This window comes from Rhinolophus hipposideros, assembly GCF_964194185.1.
Source record: "Rhinolophus hipposideros genome assembly, chromosome: 16".
NCBI classification, from domain to species: Eukaryota; Metazoa; Chordata; class Mammalia; order Chiroptera; family Rhinolophidae; genus Rhinolophus; species Rhinolophus hipposideros.
Window position 1 is genome coordinate 28673924 of NC_138062.1, and position 15716 is coordinate 28689639.

The following is a 15716-nucleotide window of genomic DNA, read 5'->3' on the forward strand; positions in this document are numbered from 1 at the left end:
TCGCATGACTAGGTCCTAGTTTGGGAAGGGGTAACACTCTCCAAGCCAGGAGGGCCTCAGGATTCTTCATAGACTGGGAATATTCAGTGCTGGCATGATCAGTTTCTTCTTGCATTAAGTTTGTGCCAACCACAGTAATGTCCAGAGATACTGTCTTCTTCAAAGGCAGATAGGAAAGGGGAAAAAACTTTGAACTTGGATTCTTTTTTTTTTTAATTAAAGTTTATTGGGGTGATAATTGTTAGTAAAGTTACATAGATTTCAGGTGTACAATTCTGTATTACATCATATTTATAAATGACATTGTGTTGAACTTGGATTCTAATCTGCTTTGGGGTCCAAGTTTGCTATTCAGGAAGCATGAATTGTGGACTAGATGTTGAGTATATTTTCTTATCTGTAAATGGGCATAATCATCCATACCCATCTCCCAGGATTGTTGTGCAAAGCACTTACGTTTCTTTCAAAGTTTTTAAATTATGATTATTAGGTTTGTGCAAAAGTAATTGTGGTTTAAAAGGTTAAAATAATTGCAAAAACCGCAATTACTTTTGCACCAACCTAATACTTTGGAAATAAATAGTACAGGACTAAAGACAGACGTGAGGGACTTGCATTAGGTTGAAGGTGATGGTAGATCCTGGGTGACTGAAATGACTTTGCTAAACTATTTCAACTGGAGCCATGTTGACCACTGTGAATGATGGCTCCTGAACCAAGGGCCAGGGGAAACTGATAAAACCTGTATCCTCCAAGCATATTGGTGATGGCCAACACATCAGTCTGGGTGGGTGGAGTTGGTCAGATGTACAATATGAATATTTCTCCTTGGCCAGGGTGGGGGTGGGGCTGGCTCCTGAGGGAGAGGGAGCAAGACACTGCCCGGTGAGGCTGTGCAAGGGGGTCGGCTATTAGGCTGTGGTTTCCCAGCATTACATTTTTTTGCCTAATAGACTTTATTTTTTAGAACAGTTTTAGGGTCACAGCAAAATTAAGAGGAAGGTACAGAGATTTCCTACCTCTTGCCCCACACATGCACAGCCTCCCCCACTAGTGACACGCCCCCACCAGAGTTTTATAATAGGCAAACCTACATTGACACGTCATAATCACCCAAAGTCTGTCATTTACATTAGGGTCACTCTTGGCGTTGTCCATTCTGTGGGCGTGGACAAATGTGTCATGACAAGTGTTTGCATTATAGTATCATACAGAGTATTTTCCTTTCCTTCAAAATCCTCTGTGCTTTCCCTGTTCATCTCTCCTTCCCCAAAAACTTGGCAACCACTGATCTTTTTATTGTCTCCATAGTTTTGCCTTTTCCAGAAGGTCATATAGTTAGAATCACAGAGTATCTGACCTTTACAAATTGACATCTTTCGCTTAGTTATATGTACTTAAGGTTCCTCCATGTCTTCTCATGGCTTAATAGAGCATATCTTTTTAGCACTGAATAATATTCCATTTTCTGGGTATACCATAGTTTATTTATCCATTCACTTACTGAAGAACATACTGGTTGCTTCAGAGTTTTGGCAACTATGCACAAAGCTGCTATAAACATCTGTGTGTAGGTTTTTGTGTGGGAAATAAGTTTTCAGCTCCTTATGGTAAATACTAAGAAGCATGATTGCTGGATTGTATGCTAAGAGTATGCTTAGTTTTATAAGAAACCGCACGACTGTCTTCCAGGCTTTGTACAGCAGTGAATGAGAGTTCCCGATGCCCCATGTCCTCATTACATGTTTCCATCCTATTGGCCCCTCAAGTTGGAAAGCACCACATTTCATTGTACTGTTGGCTGCACCTGCACACATTTAAAAGCACCGTGAGAGTCTAATCCCTCCTCCCAACCCCCAACTGTGCCCACACTCTGCCCCAGGTCAAGATTTCTAAGCCCTGTTCTATCTCTGCTCCTATGTGCTGCCTTTCAGAGAGGGCGTATGTCCTTCACTCTTCCCTTCAGCCAGTGACACACACAGTGTGTGAAAATGGACTTTTCCAGATTTCACCAGCCAGGTCTCTTGAACGGAACTGTTCTCTCTCAAACTCTTCCCTGGTACTTCAGGGAATCCCTGGGGTATCTCCTGTGTACTCACTGGCACCAGCAGCCTTTGGGTGACGATGCGGCCTGGGCCAGGTGGAGGCCATCTCCTGAGTGGTACCCATTCCCTTCATTGTGGGTGCCCAGAAGCCACATGGTGTAACCTGTAGACGAGAGTATAATGCCCTTCTTTCCAGCTCTGAGTCCGTGTTCCCATCCACCCATATGACAGCACTGATTGTGCCCCTTGTTTCCAAATGGCCTTTGGAATGTAGGCCCTCTGGCTTCCATGAGTAGGATCTAGTCCCTGGAGACAGATACCATCTGCCACTCCACTTCCTTCCTACCCCAGGCACCTGTTTCCCAAAACTGCCTCGTAAAGCAGATGCCCAGGGATGCCCACCAGATGCCCAGAGATCATGGGGCCCCTGGCTCAGAGGGCACAGCAGATCCTGAATGTGTGTGTGTGTTATTTACTTACTTGTACATATATATATTGTGCCCGTTTGTCTCCACGACTAGAGTGCATGCTCTTTAGGGACAAGACACCCTTCTCTCATCTTCTCATCCTCTAGCAGATCTGTCATTGTTCCCTCTGATATCCCCTGGGGCCTTGTCATTTCAGTGTTCCCCTGCTCTCTTCTATCTGCCAGCATCTGCATCTTTGTGCCTGAGGACTTTCTCTGGCTGCTTAAAAAGTCTACTCTACCCTTGTGCAGAACTGGCTACAACGCTGAGGACAGTGACTGTAAGAAGTGGGGTATACATACATGCCCAGGCCCACCCCCTCCCTGGGGGGGATAGCTCTGTGGGATTATGCTGCTGTTGCCCAAGTGGCAATGAGTCAACTGATAATGCTCCTGTGGCTGTCTTCTCCTCCCTGTCACCCACTTCCCACTCTGCGGGTGCATTTCCTCTCAAGCTCCTTCCTCTGGATTCCTTATTGAGGGTGTGGGGAAACTTAGGTGTATGTCCAGTACATAGCAGAATATTCGCACACGGGACATGCTTAGCCAATATTTGTAGAAAAATGTGTGGCTACTTCTAGAATATTCGTATTAGTCTCTAAAAGAAAGCAGACTGGATTTTTGCTTCTTCATCTGTTTGTTCCAAATTCTAGCTGGCCTGTAGCCTCAGGCTGCACTCTGCCCATTGTCTGACTGTCCCCGGATGGAAGGGACATACCCTCATGCTCACAGCATCTCTTTCATGGCTCATAATACACATTGGGTTTTTTTTTTTTTTAAAGGAATGACTCTTTGGAACTAATGACTGTCTGCGTCTTCTTTTCTAGTGCTTAGCACAGTGTGAATGAATGAATACAGACTTTGATTCAACTTCTAAAGCATTTGACTCCACATTTGTATTTTAACATTGCCAACTTCATCTCTTTGCTCCCAACTCCTGGTCTAGGAATGTGCCCCTAAAATTCAAGTCTCTTGTTAGAAGGGAGATACCTTTCTGTACGAATGGGTTCAGAATGAGAGCTAAGCTTAGTCTAGAATAGTGATTCCCAACCTAGGCTGAATGTTAGAAAAATCCCTGGAAACTTAAAAATATCGATTCCAGACCTCCCCACAGACCAGCTCAGGGGCAATCTCCGAGCACAGGGCCTGGATTTCAGCGTGCTTAACACCTGCCCGAGGGGTCCTAACGTAGAGCTAAGGTGGACACCACCTGGTCTTGAGATAGAACCTCCATTGCTTCCTTGGGGCACTCCTGCTTTTTGACCAGAGGTGGGCAAACCCAACAGTGTCGTGTTGGATCAAGAAGACCAATTTTGCTGAGATTCAGGGTGAAGTAAAGATGACTAGGATTCTTATAGTCCATATCAGTGTCTACCAAACTGTCATCAGAACTGGGCAGGGCTTCTAGGGGCCCAGCCCCCTCTGACCTGACAGAAAGACCTCCCAAGTTGTGCTGCTGGAATGCTGTCCCTCTTGAATCCTTCTGTGTACACTGAATGATGTGCCCTACGATGAGTTCCTGTGGGACTGAGGCCTCCTGCCCAGAAAGTTCAGGCTGGTGGCTTCAAGTGGGGGCAGACAAAGTCATCCACTGATAGCCTGACCCGCACCCTTTCCTGCCCTCTCTGTTCCAGTGCCCTCCGGGCCACCCTATTCTTCTTTTTCTTCTTGGTTTTTCCCCTTGTCCCTGTTTCTCTCTTGCTATTTTCCACTGTCCTTCTCTTCACTTTTTTCTACTCAGCTGTGCCTTGGAACCGTGCTGCGACCGCCTCCTCTCACAGCTGCGTTTGCAAAGTGTGGGCCCCTTGCCTAAGAGCCAGTGTGGGAGGAGAAAAGGGATGGAGAGAAGGGGATTCTAGAAGAGGGAGCTCACAGCCTGGGAGTTCCAAGCCTGCGTTGAATACCCAGATGTTTATGCAAACTGATCCTTTGTGCTTCCGTTTCCCCAAGTCAATAAATCCCAATGCCTTTAAGGGAAGTTTTCAGGAATGGGAGAATGTGGTGTTTGCGTGGGTCTCAGCTTGCTGGGTGCTGTCCCTGGGGGGCAAGGCATGTGGGCCTACACAGACTCGCTTCAGGGCTGTCCCTCTGCTTTCTCCACAGGACTGCAATGTGCCGGTCCTAGCTGCCGTTTGAGAGGATGTCTGGGGTGTCCGAGCCCCTGAGCCGAGTGAAGGTGGGCACGTTACGTCGGCCAGAAGGCCCTCCAGAGCCCATGGTGGTGGTGCCGGTAGACGTGGAGAAGGAAGACGTGCGGATACTCAAGGTCTGCTTCTATAGCAACAGCTTCAACCCTGGGAAGAACTTCAAACTGGTTAAATGCACTGTGCAGACTGAGATCCGGGTGAGTGTGGTGGGCGGTGCCTTCTCTCTCTCTCCCTCTCTCTTTCTCTCTCTCTCTCTCTCTCTCTCTCTCTCTCTCTCTCCCCTGGGCAGTTGAGTAGCCCTCCTTCAACCTAGCAGGCTCTCCTGTATCCATTCCTGAGCTGGGGGCACCAGGAGAAAAGTTCTCAGCCTATAGGTCCTGGCCTCCTTTCCAGGGGTCTGCAGCCCACTTCCATAGCAGCCTGAGGGCAGGTTTTATAGCCTTATTTTGAACCTCAGGTCATTTATTTGGTGGTCCTTGATTCAACTCATTTCAAGTCATTAAATGTTTATGACATTTGAGTATCCGTAAGGGATATTAGGGCCCCCACCCAAAAAGAATTTACAGTCTGATGAAATTAGGGAAACATACACGCAATGGCATTGAAACTAGAACAAAAATGGTATAAGACATGTGCTGGGTACTTAGACAGGTGAGTTGGTGGGGTATTTAGAGGATAATAATCAACTAGAGATGCCCTAGACCAGGTCAATGGTTGGCAGGCCCTGTCTGAGGCAATACTTCAATTGGCTCATTCTTATCCAGGGTCATGAAATTTGTTTTGCAAGTCCAGGTACCCACCATCATGAGGGCACCTAGACACTAGGCAGCCAGTTCACCTTAACCAAACAGATAAGAACTTGTCATCAGAAGCAGAGTTACAATACACTGATTGATTTTAAACACCTACATGTATTAACAATCACTGTGTACAGCCTGGATCAATTCCTCTACATACATTATCTCACTCATTGTAGCCTCCCAATAACCTCATGATGTAATCAGGACCTCCCGTTGCCATGCCCAGAATATTCCTTTCTGATGATGCACAAGAAAGCCATAGTGGTTCTCAATAGGTTGCTTGGTGGGGTGGTCATTTGAACAAAGGCAACAGGGACCTTTTGAGACAACTAACCAGGTCTGAGAAAGGTGGATGAATTATCTCCAATCCTCTCATTACCAACCCTTCCCTTGTCCAAGTCAGTATCCCCCAAACTCTGGTCGGCGCTGGCAGCAGCCTCTGCACGTCCGTCCCTTGGCTTCCTTCCATCTATGACAGCACACACTACGCTTCCATACACCAGAGCAGAATGTAATTGATTAGGTCACTGCCTGGCCAGTTATCACAATTGTGTATGGTCTGGTTACTCCCTCTGTTTCCTGTAACTGCTGTGATTAAGGTCTTGTTTGCTCATCTCTTGGTTCCAGGTATGTAGGTAAAATTGTGTCCTGAGATTCAGCCCTGGGCACCTTCTTCCAGGAAGGTGTTTTCTTATCTCCTTAGCTATCTACTTCTTGGTCTTCCTTTGAGTGTATGCTTTTGCAGATAGCTAATGCCATCCACGGTGAGGTTTACTAGTGTAATTTTCAGAAGTTAACCTGATTTTCAAGTTTGGGGGCACTTCCTGGCTCTTTTGTACTAAAAACCAGAAAGTATTTCATTAGTCCAGATCCGGATGTGTTCTGTGGAGTTACAGTGAAAAGAGACCTGAAGGATGGGTAGATTTGAAGCTGCAGCACTTAGGAGAGCAGAGGGATTTCCACAAGGAGGGAACAGCAGGAACAAAGACTCCTAAACAGCGACTAGTTGGGTTAGGCTGGAGTATGGGTTATATTTAGAAAAGTGTCTACAGTCGAGATCAGAGAGGAAAAGTTGGTGGCAGATAAGGGAGGGCCTAAAATATCAGGCTGAAGAATTTGGAATTATTCAGGCACTAGGAAGCAACAGTTTTTCAGCAGGGGAGAGGATTTCCTGGAGCTGTCTCATGTCTTGCTGGGTGCTGAAGGGGGCCAAAAAAATGCAGCAGACCTACAGAAAGGGCAATGAGACCCGACTTTAAGAGGAGTGGCTAGCACTGAGGCATTACTGGAGGGGAATGAGAACAGAGGTGGGGAAGAATAAAGAAAGAAGTGATAATGGCCTTCTAAGAATTTATGTCCAAGCTTTCCTGTTTCCAATCTATCCTGCAGGCAAAATGTCATGTGCTTATTGCAAACAGCCATGGCTTTAACGCCATCTAGACCTTGAGCCAGATATTGCTCCCCTCTTATTAGTTACATGGCCTTAGACCCAACACTTCCTTAACCAACCTGATTTCAGTCTCCTCACTTGGGGATCATGCCCACCTGTAGCTTTGTTGTGTGGATTAGAGATGATAGATGAGAAGCACCTACTTATAGTAGGAGGTCAGATTGTGTGGGCATTAGATCATTACCCTGCTTAAGAATTTCCAAGGGTTTCTAATTGCCCCAAGGATAAAGTTCAAGTTGTCTTCTTTTAGTGTTTATCTGCCTATCTGTCATATTTTCAAATAGAGAAGATGATCAGATTTGTGTTTTGAAACAATACACAGTATCCTGTAAGATGTCAAGAAGTGTGTCCTGGAGAAGGGGTTCTTTGGTCAAAGAAGTTTGAGAAATGCTTGGTTAAACAATTCTGAACAGATTTCTTCGCAACAGGATTTCTCAGAACCTTAAATGTGCTAACATGCAGGGTAGATCAACTAAGAAAGGACCACAGAGAGGATGTTTTCTTAAGTAAGCCATTTCTTAGTTGCCTAAGAAACACTTCTTTTTAAAGTTGGACCACTAGTCCTCTGGAAAACCATTTAGGGATCGGTTTTCCTTAAACTCTGACAGCGGTACAAAAAGGGCCGAAACTACGGGAGTGGCATTGGGAACAAAGACAGGTCAACAGATCTGAGTGCATCTAGGGAGGCAGAGTCAACAGAATTTGATGATTAACTAGATGTAGGGAAGGAGACAAAGGAAGCAGGCAAGGATGACTCACGCTTTTGCTTGGGCAATTGAATGGGTGTTGGTACCATTCATTGAGCTACCAACACAGAAAGAAAGAACATTCAGAGATTTCAGCTTTATATATGTTGTGTTTATGAAACACCCCCATGGAAGAAGGTGGGTCTGGAGCTCAGGAGGGAGAAAGGACCTAGAGATGAGGATTTGGGGGTCATTCTGCAATCATACCACGCGCATGGATAGAACCACCCACAGAGAATGAGTAGAGCAAGAGAAAAAGAGTTCCAATTAGGAAACTTTGAGAATTCATCTTCTTAGGGGCTGGTAAAGAAAGGGAAGCAAATGAAGGAAAAAGATGAATCATTCAGAGAAAGACGAAGAAAAAAACAAAAGAATAGGCAAGGGAGACAAAGGCAGAGGCAGCTTTGAGGAAAGAGTGGTTAGCAGTGTCAGATACTCAGAAAGGGCAAGTCAGATAAAACTGAAAATAGGTTCATTGGCTTCAGGAGCAGGTGCCATAATGACCTTTTGCTGTATGGCTTCAGCGGAGAGAGGGGCAGAAGCCATTGTGCAGTCAGTTGGAGAGTGGAGGCAATGAGTATAAGTGACATTTCAGAGAGGTTTTGATCGTGAACGGAAGGAAAAAGGGGAAGGCAAAAGGAACAGTGTTACCTGCAGAAGGAACAGCATATGTGAAGGCCCTGAAGTGGGAAGGAACATGGCAGGTTTGAGGCTAAAGAATAGCAAAGTTTGGCTATTTAAACCATATTAGCAATTTTGGGTTTTATCCCATCTCTTGTGGAAGTCACTGATATAGTTTAAGCATATGAATGACATGAGATTGCATTTTCAAAAGATCACTTAGATTAAATAGTGGAAAATAGATTGGAGGAAGCACATGCCATAATTATCTCCATTTTGTATATAAGGAAATAAGGTCTAGAAGAGCAAATTGCTAGTAAGTGGGGGAACCTATTTTCAAACTCAGTCAACCCACCTCCAGAGCCTAAACTCAACCACTGTGGTCTACAGAAAGAAGAAAATTTATCCAAAGAATTTAAGGGATGGAAATGCTGCTGATGGAATTTAAGAATTTAAGGGATGGAAATGCTGCTGATGGACAGGAGGTACAGGAATGAGGAAGAGGGAGATGTGAAGACTGGCAGCCCTGGTTCAAGTGGACAGGGTCCTACTCCCTAAAATGAAGAATACTTGAGGAGCAACTAATTGGGGAGTAGGGCAGTCACATGTTCAGTTTTGGATTTCTCAAGTACAATTGAGATGCTCTAACATTTGCACTTGAAAATGCTGATACATGATTCTGGAGGAGAGAACTGGGCTGGGGGTAGACATTGGAGTGGTATCAGCCTCTGCGTGATGGTTGAAGGCATGGCTGTGGGTGAGATCACTGACAAAAGAGTCCTGAATGATTTCATCATCCATTCCATAAATATTTGTGGAGTTCCCCCATGTACCTGTACCATGTTTGTTATGACCTGGGGAATATCATCATACCCCAAACACAGAGCACCCCCTGTTTTCATGGGGCTTCCAGGCCAAGGGTGAGCCTGACGTTGACTCATATTAATGAATGAAACTTTTTACAAGTGGAGGCAAGTACTCTCTCAGGAATGAAGAGGTTCTGTGAGACTATGGAATACAAAAGGACTCAGCCCAAATGTCGAGGAACAGCTTTGGTTTTCAGGGCCTGTTAATGGACACTGTCCGGTTTTGTAGGTCCAGACCCAGCTTCCCTGCCTGAGACTCTCCAAGGGCAACCCCTCCCACCCTCTGCTTCCTGACCTCTCCTTGTACTTGCCTTCCCTTGCTGGGCTTTGTCCTTTGATGCATTTTTCTACTTCCAGCTCCATATCTTCTTTCACCATTCTCCCCATGCTTAAAATGCTGCCAGCTCTTTCCAGGTTGCCAAGATTGCCTGGCCCTTCTTTTAGAGCACTTCTGAAATTCTGACACCCCTAGCTAGAGCTGTGTCTGATCGAGTAGAAGCAATCGCGAATCACAGTCCATGTGGTAGCACATGTCCAAAACATAGTTCCTCCAGGCATATGTGCTGACTTCATGTTTTTCTTTTTATTCTCAACTTCTTTTTATGTGAATGTCATAGCCTCATGATGCCTTCTCTGTGCTGTTAACAGCTGTGTGAATAGCTGCTGGCCCTTGTGCTTAGGACCCAACAGAATTTAGGCGGGCGTTGAAGAGAATTGAGCAACGTGCCGAATGAGAAAAGCGTTTTGCTCTTCTTGATTTTCCATGTCCCTTTTGTCTGATATCCATTGGAAACTGTGTTTGTTTGGGAGCTCTGAATCTCTGTAGCAAGTGGAGGCTTCTATTATTATGTATTTCTCTAACATGCTAATTTGCTTGTCTGGGAAAGGGGTTAAGATAACACTTTGTAAACAACTAGCAGAGTGCCACCCAGACATGCCCACACAGGGCGTCTCTGATTCTCAGCCTCACAGCCAATCTTTCATTCCCATTTTCTCTCTCTCTCTCTCCCTCTCCTTCTCTCTCTCCCTCTCCCTCTCCCTCTCCCTCTCCCTCTCCCTCTCCCTCTCCCTCTCCCTCTCCCTCTCCCTCTCCCTCTCCCTCTCCCTCTCTTTCCCCTGTTTTCTCCCTCCCTTCTCCTTTCTCCTCCTCTTCTCTCACTCTCTTTTGAGGTAGGTTGGGTGTCGACCAACCATACGTCCTGGTTTGACTCAGACAGTCCTAGTTCATACACATTGTCCAGGGATGACTATTAAAACTGCCCCTGCCAATCTCAAGAGCATCATGACTCAGAGGATAAGTTATATGGTCGCCTACTGCTAAGTGCCATATTGGCTCCTCTCTCTGCCTCACAATGACTTGCTGGCTCATGGTGTTTTCTCTCTTTGGCTGACCCACTCACTGTATGGGCCCATCTCTGTCCATCATCGGGCCATCTGTGTCTCAGAAGAGTAGGCATTTAAATAAAAAAGTAGGCACTTGCCTGCGATGTGGTGTGGTTCCGAGGGTGCAGGCAGGGTCCTCATATCCAAGACCCTCGCTTTTGGCCAGCTTCTATTATGCTGAAAAGCCACATTTGAGATTCATCTTTGTTTCGTCTCAAAGCATCACTCCATTTAGAACCCACATTTACATCCCTGAAAGAGACAGACTGAGACACTCTGTGCCCTTCCCACCTGGTTCAGTTGTGTCCCCTCCCTCACAGCAGGCTGGCAGGCTTCCAGGCTGGCAGGCACCATCTGCCTAATGTGTGAGGAGTGCAGATTCCAGTCCCAAATTCATGCTCTGCACATGTTCGTACTTACTGTCCTCCCCTATAAATTCAGTGGTCACACAATACGTTCCAGAATTTTCCCAGAGATGCAGATTTCAGATATTGGGACCCATTCTGCCCTGTACTCGTCACACAATCCTTCCAGTTAGTTTCAAATTTAAACCTGTTATTAACCAGACACTGGGTGTTATGAACTGGATGTTTGTTTGCCCTCCCCCGCCCATCTCCAAATTCATATATTGAAGCCCTGGCCTCCCATGTGATGACATTGGGAAGTAAGGCCTTTGGGAGATGAGTAGTTTTAGACAAAGTCATGAGGGTCCCCATGACATGATAAGTGTCCTTGTAAGAAGATTAAGAGCCCAGAGCTCTCCCCCAGCTGTGTGGAGGCACAGTGAGAAAGGGGCTGCCTGCAGACCAGGAAGTGGCCCTCACCAAGAATCAAATCTACCGACACCTTAATCTGGGATTTCACAGCCTCTGAAACTGTGAGAAATAAATATCACTGTGGCCACCTCGTCTCTGGTATTCTGTTATAACAGCCCGAGCTAAGACGCAAGGCCAGCTACTCTACATGGTCAGAGGAGCAGTCTCTAGCCTACAGTTCATCCACTCACTCGGGTTCTTTGTTTCCAGAACAATCCCTGCTGCCCTCTTTCACATGGCTCTAGGGGCAGAACCACAAGGTTGAGGTGTAAGAAGAAGGGAAGGCATGATTACCTGTCCTGGAAAATTGCCATTTCTAAAAAAAAGGTTACCCTAAACAGACTAAAAGAAGCCACACAAAACCAGTCCCCCATACATAAGAACAGTCCCTGAAAACCTGAGAGGAAAGGGTTCAGCCAGGAAACCACAAGCTGACACCACAGAGACATTCACAGTGATAAAAAGAGGTACATTTACAAGGACATTTTCTTTTCTGTACCCTCTCCCCACTTCCTGTGTGCGCTCACCATGCCAGCCCACCTACCCACAGACGCATGCAGAGGGGAGCGTGAGGCGGAGCTCTGAGTCGCAGTTTATTTATCTGTATGACTAGATTTATTATATCGACAAATTAGCAGTGTGGTGACTGTGCTTACGTTTCTATTTTTATGTGGCTGTTTCATTGCTGAAGGTCCTTGTTAGATACAGGTTTTTAGCACATCAAAATGAATGCTTTCAGAGGGGGATAAGTTATGCTAACTTTTATTATTTTGTTCATCAGTCACTTTTTAGAAATTATCTCTTAGGTATGCAGAGGACTCAGAAGTTGCATAGTAGCTATTATATTTGTTTCCTAGGGCGGCCGTAGCAAATTACCAGAGAACTGATGGCTTAGAACCAACAGAAACATATTGTCTCCTAAGAGGACACTCCCCGGTCTCTTCTACACTTCCTTGCCTTATGGCTGCATACATAACCCCAATCTCTGCCTCTGTCTTCACATCCCACTCTCCTTTGCTCTCTGTGTGTCTTTTAAAAGGACACGTCATTAGATTTAGGAACTACCCAGATAGTCCAGAATGATCTCATCTTGAGATCCTTAATTTTATTACGTCTGTAAAGATCCTTTTTCCAAATGAAGTCACATCACAGGTTCCAGGGGTTAGGACACAGACATATCTTTTGGGGGCATCATTCAGCCCATGACAGCCATCAGTTAGGATCACGGTGTCTGTTGCTGGTAAGCCCACTCAGGTGTACGCAGACCTGTGTCTACGGTATGCAGGTGAGCGGGAGCACTCTGCACACATATGCACGCCCACACTGAAGCAAGGCTAAGTGCTGGGAAATGAGCACAGAGCAGACTGATGAAAGTCTCATTTTTCCCCACTATTGCCGGGTGTTCTCAGTTGCCAGGCAGCCTGTGGCCTGCCTGTCCCCTGGGCTGATGTTTTCTGTGATACTGCCCGTGACGCCAGTGGCTGGTGCCTTGTCTCTCCTCAGGTGATCTCATCCAGTCACATAGTTTCAAATTCTAATTTTAACCGATGGCACCCAAATTTGTAATTCTGGCTCCGATCCCACAACTCCAGCTCACATATCCACCTTCCTGCTTGCCATCTCCATGGGATGTCTAACTTCCACGTGAAGAATCAAACTCATATCCTCTCCTAAAACTCGACTTCTCTTCCAGTCTTTCCCAGCTCCATTCATTGCAGCTCTGTTCTCTCAGTGAATTGCATCTCAGGCTATAGACCTCAGAGTCATTCTTGAATTCTTTTTCTCTCACACTCCCTAATTTAATCCATCAGTCAACCCTGCTGTCAAAACATATCTAGTTTCTGACACCTCCTTCTCATCACCTCCACTGCCTCCCTTACCTATCACTTCCTAACTGCTTCTGCCCTTATCCCCCTGTGGTTCATTCTACAGGTAGTAGCCATTGTGAATTTTCAAAACACATAGAGGGATATGTTTGAGGTATAGCTTAGATCATATCACTGATCTTCTTTAAACTCTCCAAGGATTACCTATCTCGCTCAAAATAAAATCCAAAGTCTTTACCGTAGCCTACAACAGGAGTTGACAAGCAATGGCCTGCAGGCCAAATATGGCCCACCACCCATTGTAAATAAAGTTTATTGGAGCACAGCCACATTCATTTGTGTATATATTGTCTACGGCTACTTTTGAGCTACAACAGCAGCTTGAGTAGTTGTGACAGAAGCCCTCTGGCCAGCAAAGCCTAAAACATTTACTACCTGGCCCTTGACAGAAAATGTTTGTCAGGCATGGCCTAGCCCCCTCTGTCCTCTTCTCCCATCACTTCCCTCATGCCCTCTGCTCAACAGCCCCACTGGCCTCTTCACAGTCACTCGAATACACCAAGCACACTGGGGCCACACAGACAACCATCGTGCGGGCTCTGTGCTCTCTGGTCCTTTTGCCAGAAAGACTTGCCCCACAAGGCCACCCTTCTCCCTCTTACTTCTTTTGGGCATCTCTGTAAATACTGCTTTATCGGAGAGGACTTTTCTGGCCACCTCATGTAAAATAGCAGCCCTCTGTCATTCTAGTGCCCTTGCCTGCTTTGTGTGTCTTCTTAGCACTTGTCTGAGCCTAAGATATTATTATGCTTATTTGTTTATTATTCCCACCCCCAGTAGAAAATAAGCTCATTGAGAGGGGACTTCCCTTTTGTTTCCCTAATTTCATTAATGAATCAATATTTCATGATGGATGGATGGATGGATGGATGGATGGATGGATGGATGGATGGATTCCAGTTACAAAGCCAACAGAAGCTGACTAAAATTCCATGCCTCAGTTGGGGGAGAAAGAATTTCTAATTGACCTGCTATGCACCAGGGGTGGCATTTTGGGTCTGTGGCAGCAGCTGCCTAAGAAGTATGGTGCGTAGGGCAGACAGACATAACCACTATGTCAGTCTTCCCAGATGAGGCAGATGATCCGAGTCACTGGAGACAAGCGAGGGTTGGATGGAGCAGAAGGGGAGAGTCTGTAGATGGTCATCAGGTGGTTGGAGATGGTACCATAGCACTCCCATTCCCCCACCTTAACAATTGACTGGCTGCATAGTGACGACCTCTTGTCAGTCTCTAAGCACAGGTGGCTTCCTGGAGAGCGGGGACTATGGCTTGTTCACCACTGTATCCCCACTGCTCTCACAGAGTGCAACACAAAGGAGATACCTGGTAGATGTTTGTAGAATGAAGGAATGAACAAATGAATGAACTGATGCCTACAGAGTACTCAGTTGAGGACAGTAATCTCCTAGATCACTTGATACAAAGACCAAATAGGAAGTTGAACGGAGGGAAGATTGTCATTCATAAATAAAGTATAGGAGGGTTAATAGAATTTCAGCTGGATTAGAATAGAATTCCCTGTACATACTCAGGCAAGTCGCGTGTCCTCCCTGGGTCTCAGTTTCTTTGTTTAAAAACAGAATCAAATTTGGTGGTCTCTAAAGTTACGTAAAGCTCTAAACTTTCAGTCGAAGTTTTATGAGCTCTAAGTATCTGTAGAGTTTTAGATTTTATTTTTGTGGCTATATCGGTAAGGTCTGCTTTCATATATGAGCTTCTAAGATCTAAAAGGCAAAATATCTGTTCAACTTTCATTAAGATCTGAGCGAATTTCGGCCAGTCTTTTTTCTCTCTGGCCCTGCGACATTTACTGTCGAGTCAGTCAGCATTTTAATTTCTGAGTTGTATATGTTACAGGGGGTTTATTCACCTCTTAAAGCTGAGCCTATCAGCAAGGTGTGTGGTCCCCAGTTGATAGCACCTGAGCCAAGCACGTGGGCATAAGCGATGGCATTTGTCTCCAGGTGGAAGATGATATCTGCTCCTCTCATTTCACTACGATACTGAATTTCTTTATGCAAAACCAAGCCTATTATGATAGCTAAACTTAAATGTTTATTTCTGAAGATATTTTTTTACAGTTATAAAATGAATGTAGAAGTGACATACATGAAAGGAGAACTAGAGATCAGTATCTCTCATGACCTTAGATGCCAAAATCCTCAATGAAATATTAGCAAATTGAATCTAACAGTATATAAAATGAATGCATATTCAATCAATAATAATAATAATAATAATACATTTTATTTAGCACTACTATGCCAAGCCCCTATGCTAACCTCCTTAGTCATATCCTCTCATTTAATCATCACAAGAACCCTATGAGATAGGAATATTTTTACATTTGACAAATGAGGAGAACAAAGCAGAGAAGATAATTTGCCCAAAGTCACAAAGCACATCAGAGATGAAACAGTTTCTGACTCCAAGGCCATTCATTCTCTTAACTACTACATTATATACAAAAGTTCTAATACAGGAAATC

The 15716-nt window shown here is 45.2% G+C and overlaps 1 protein-coding gene across 1 annotated transcript in view; it reads left to right on the top strand.

The window, feature by feature from the left end:
• The window catches only part of PTK2B (protein tyrosine kinase 2 beta), a 108323-nt gene that overhangs the window by 57182 nt on the left and 35425 nt on the right, over positions 1–15716 (top strand). Inside the window, exon 2 of the mRNA XM_081075640.1 lies at positions 4615–4855. Coding sequence (XP_080931766.1) covers positions 4652–4855 — 204 coding nt within the window. The 5' untranslated portion in view covers positions 4615–4651. The remainder of the gene's footprint in view (positions 1–4614; positions 4856–15716) is intronic.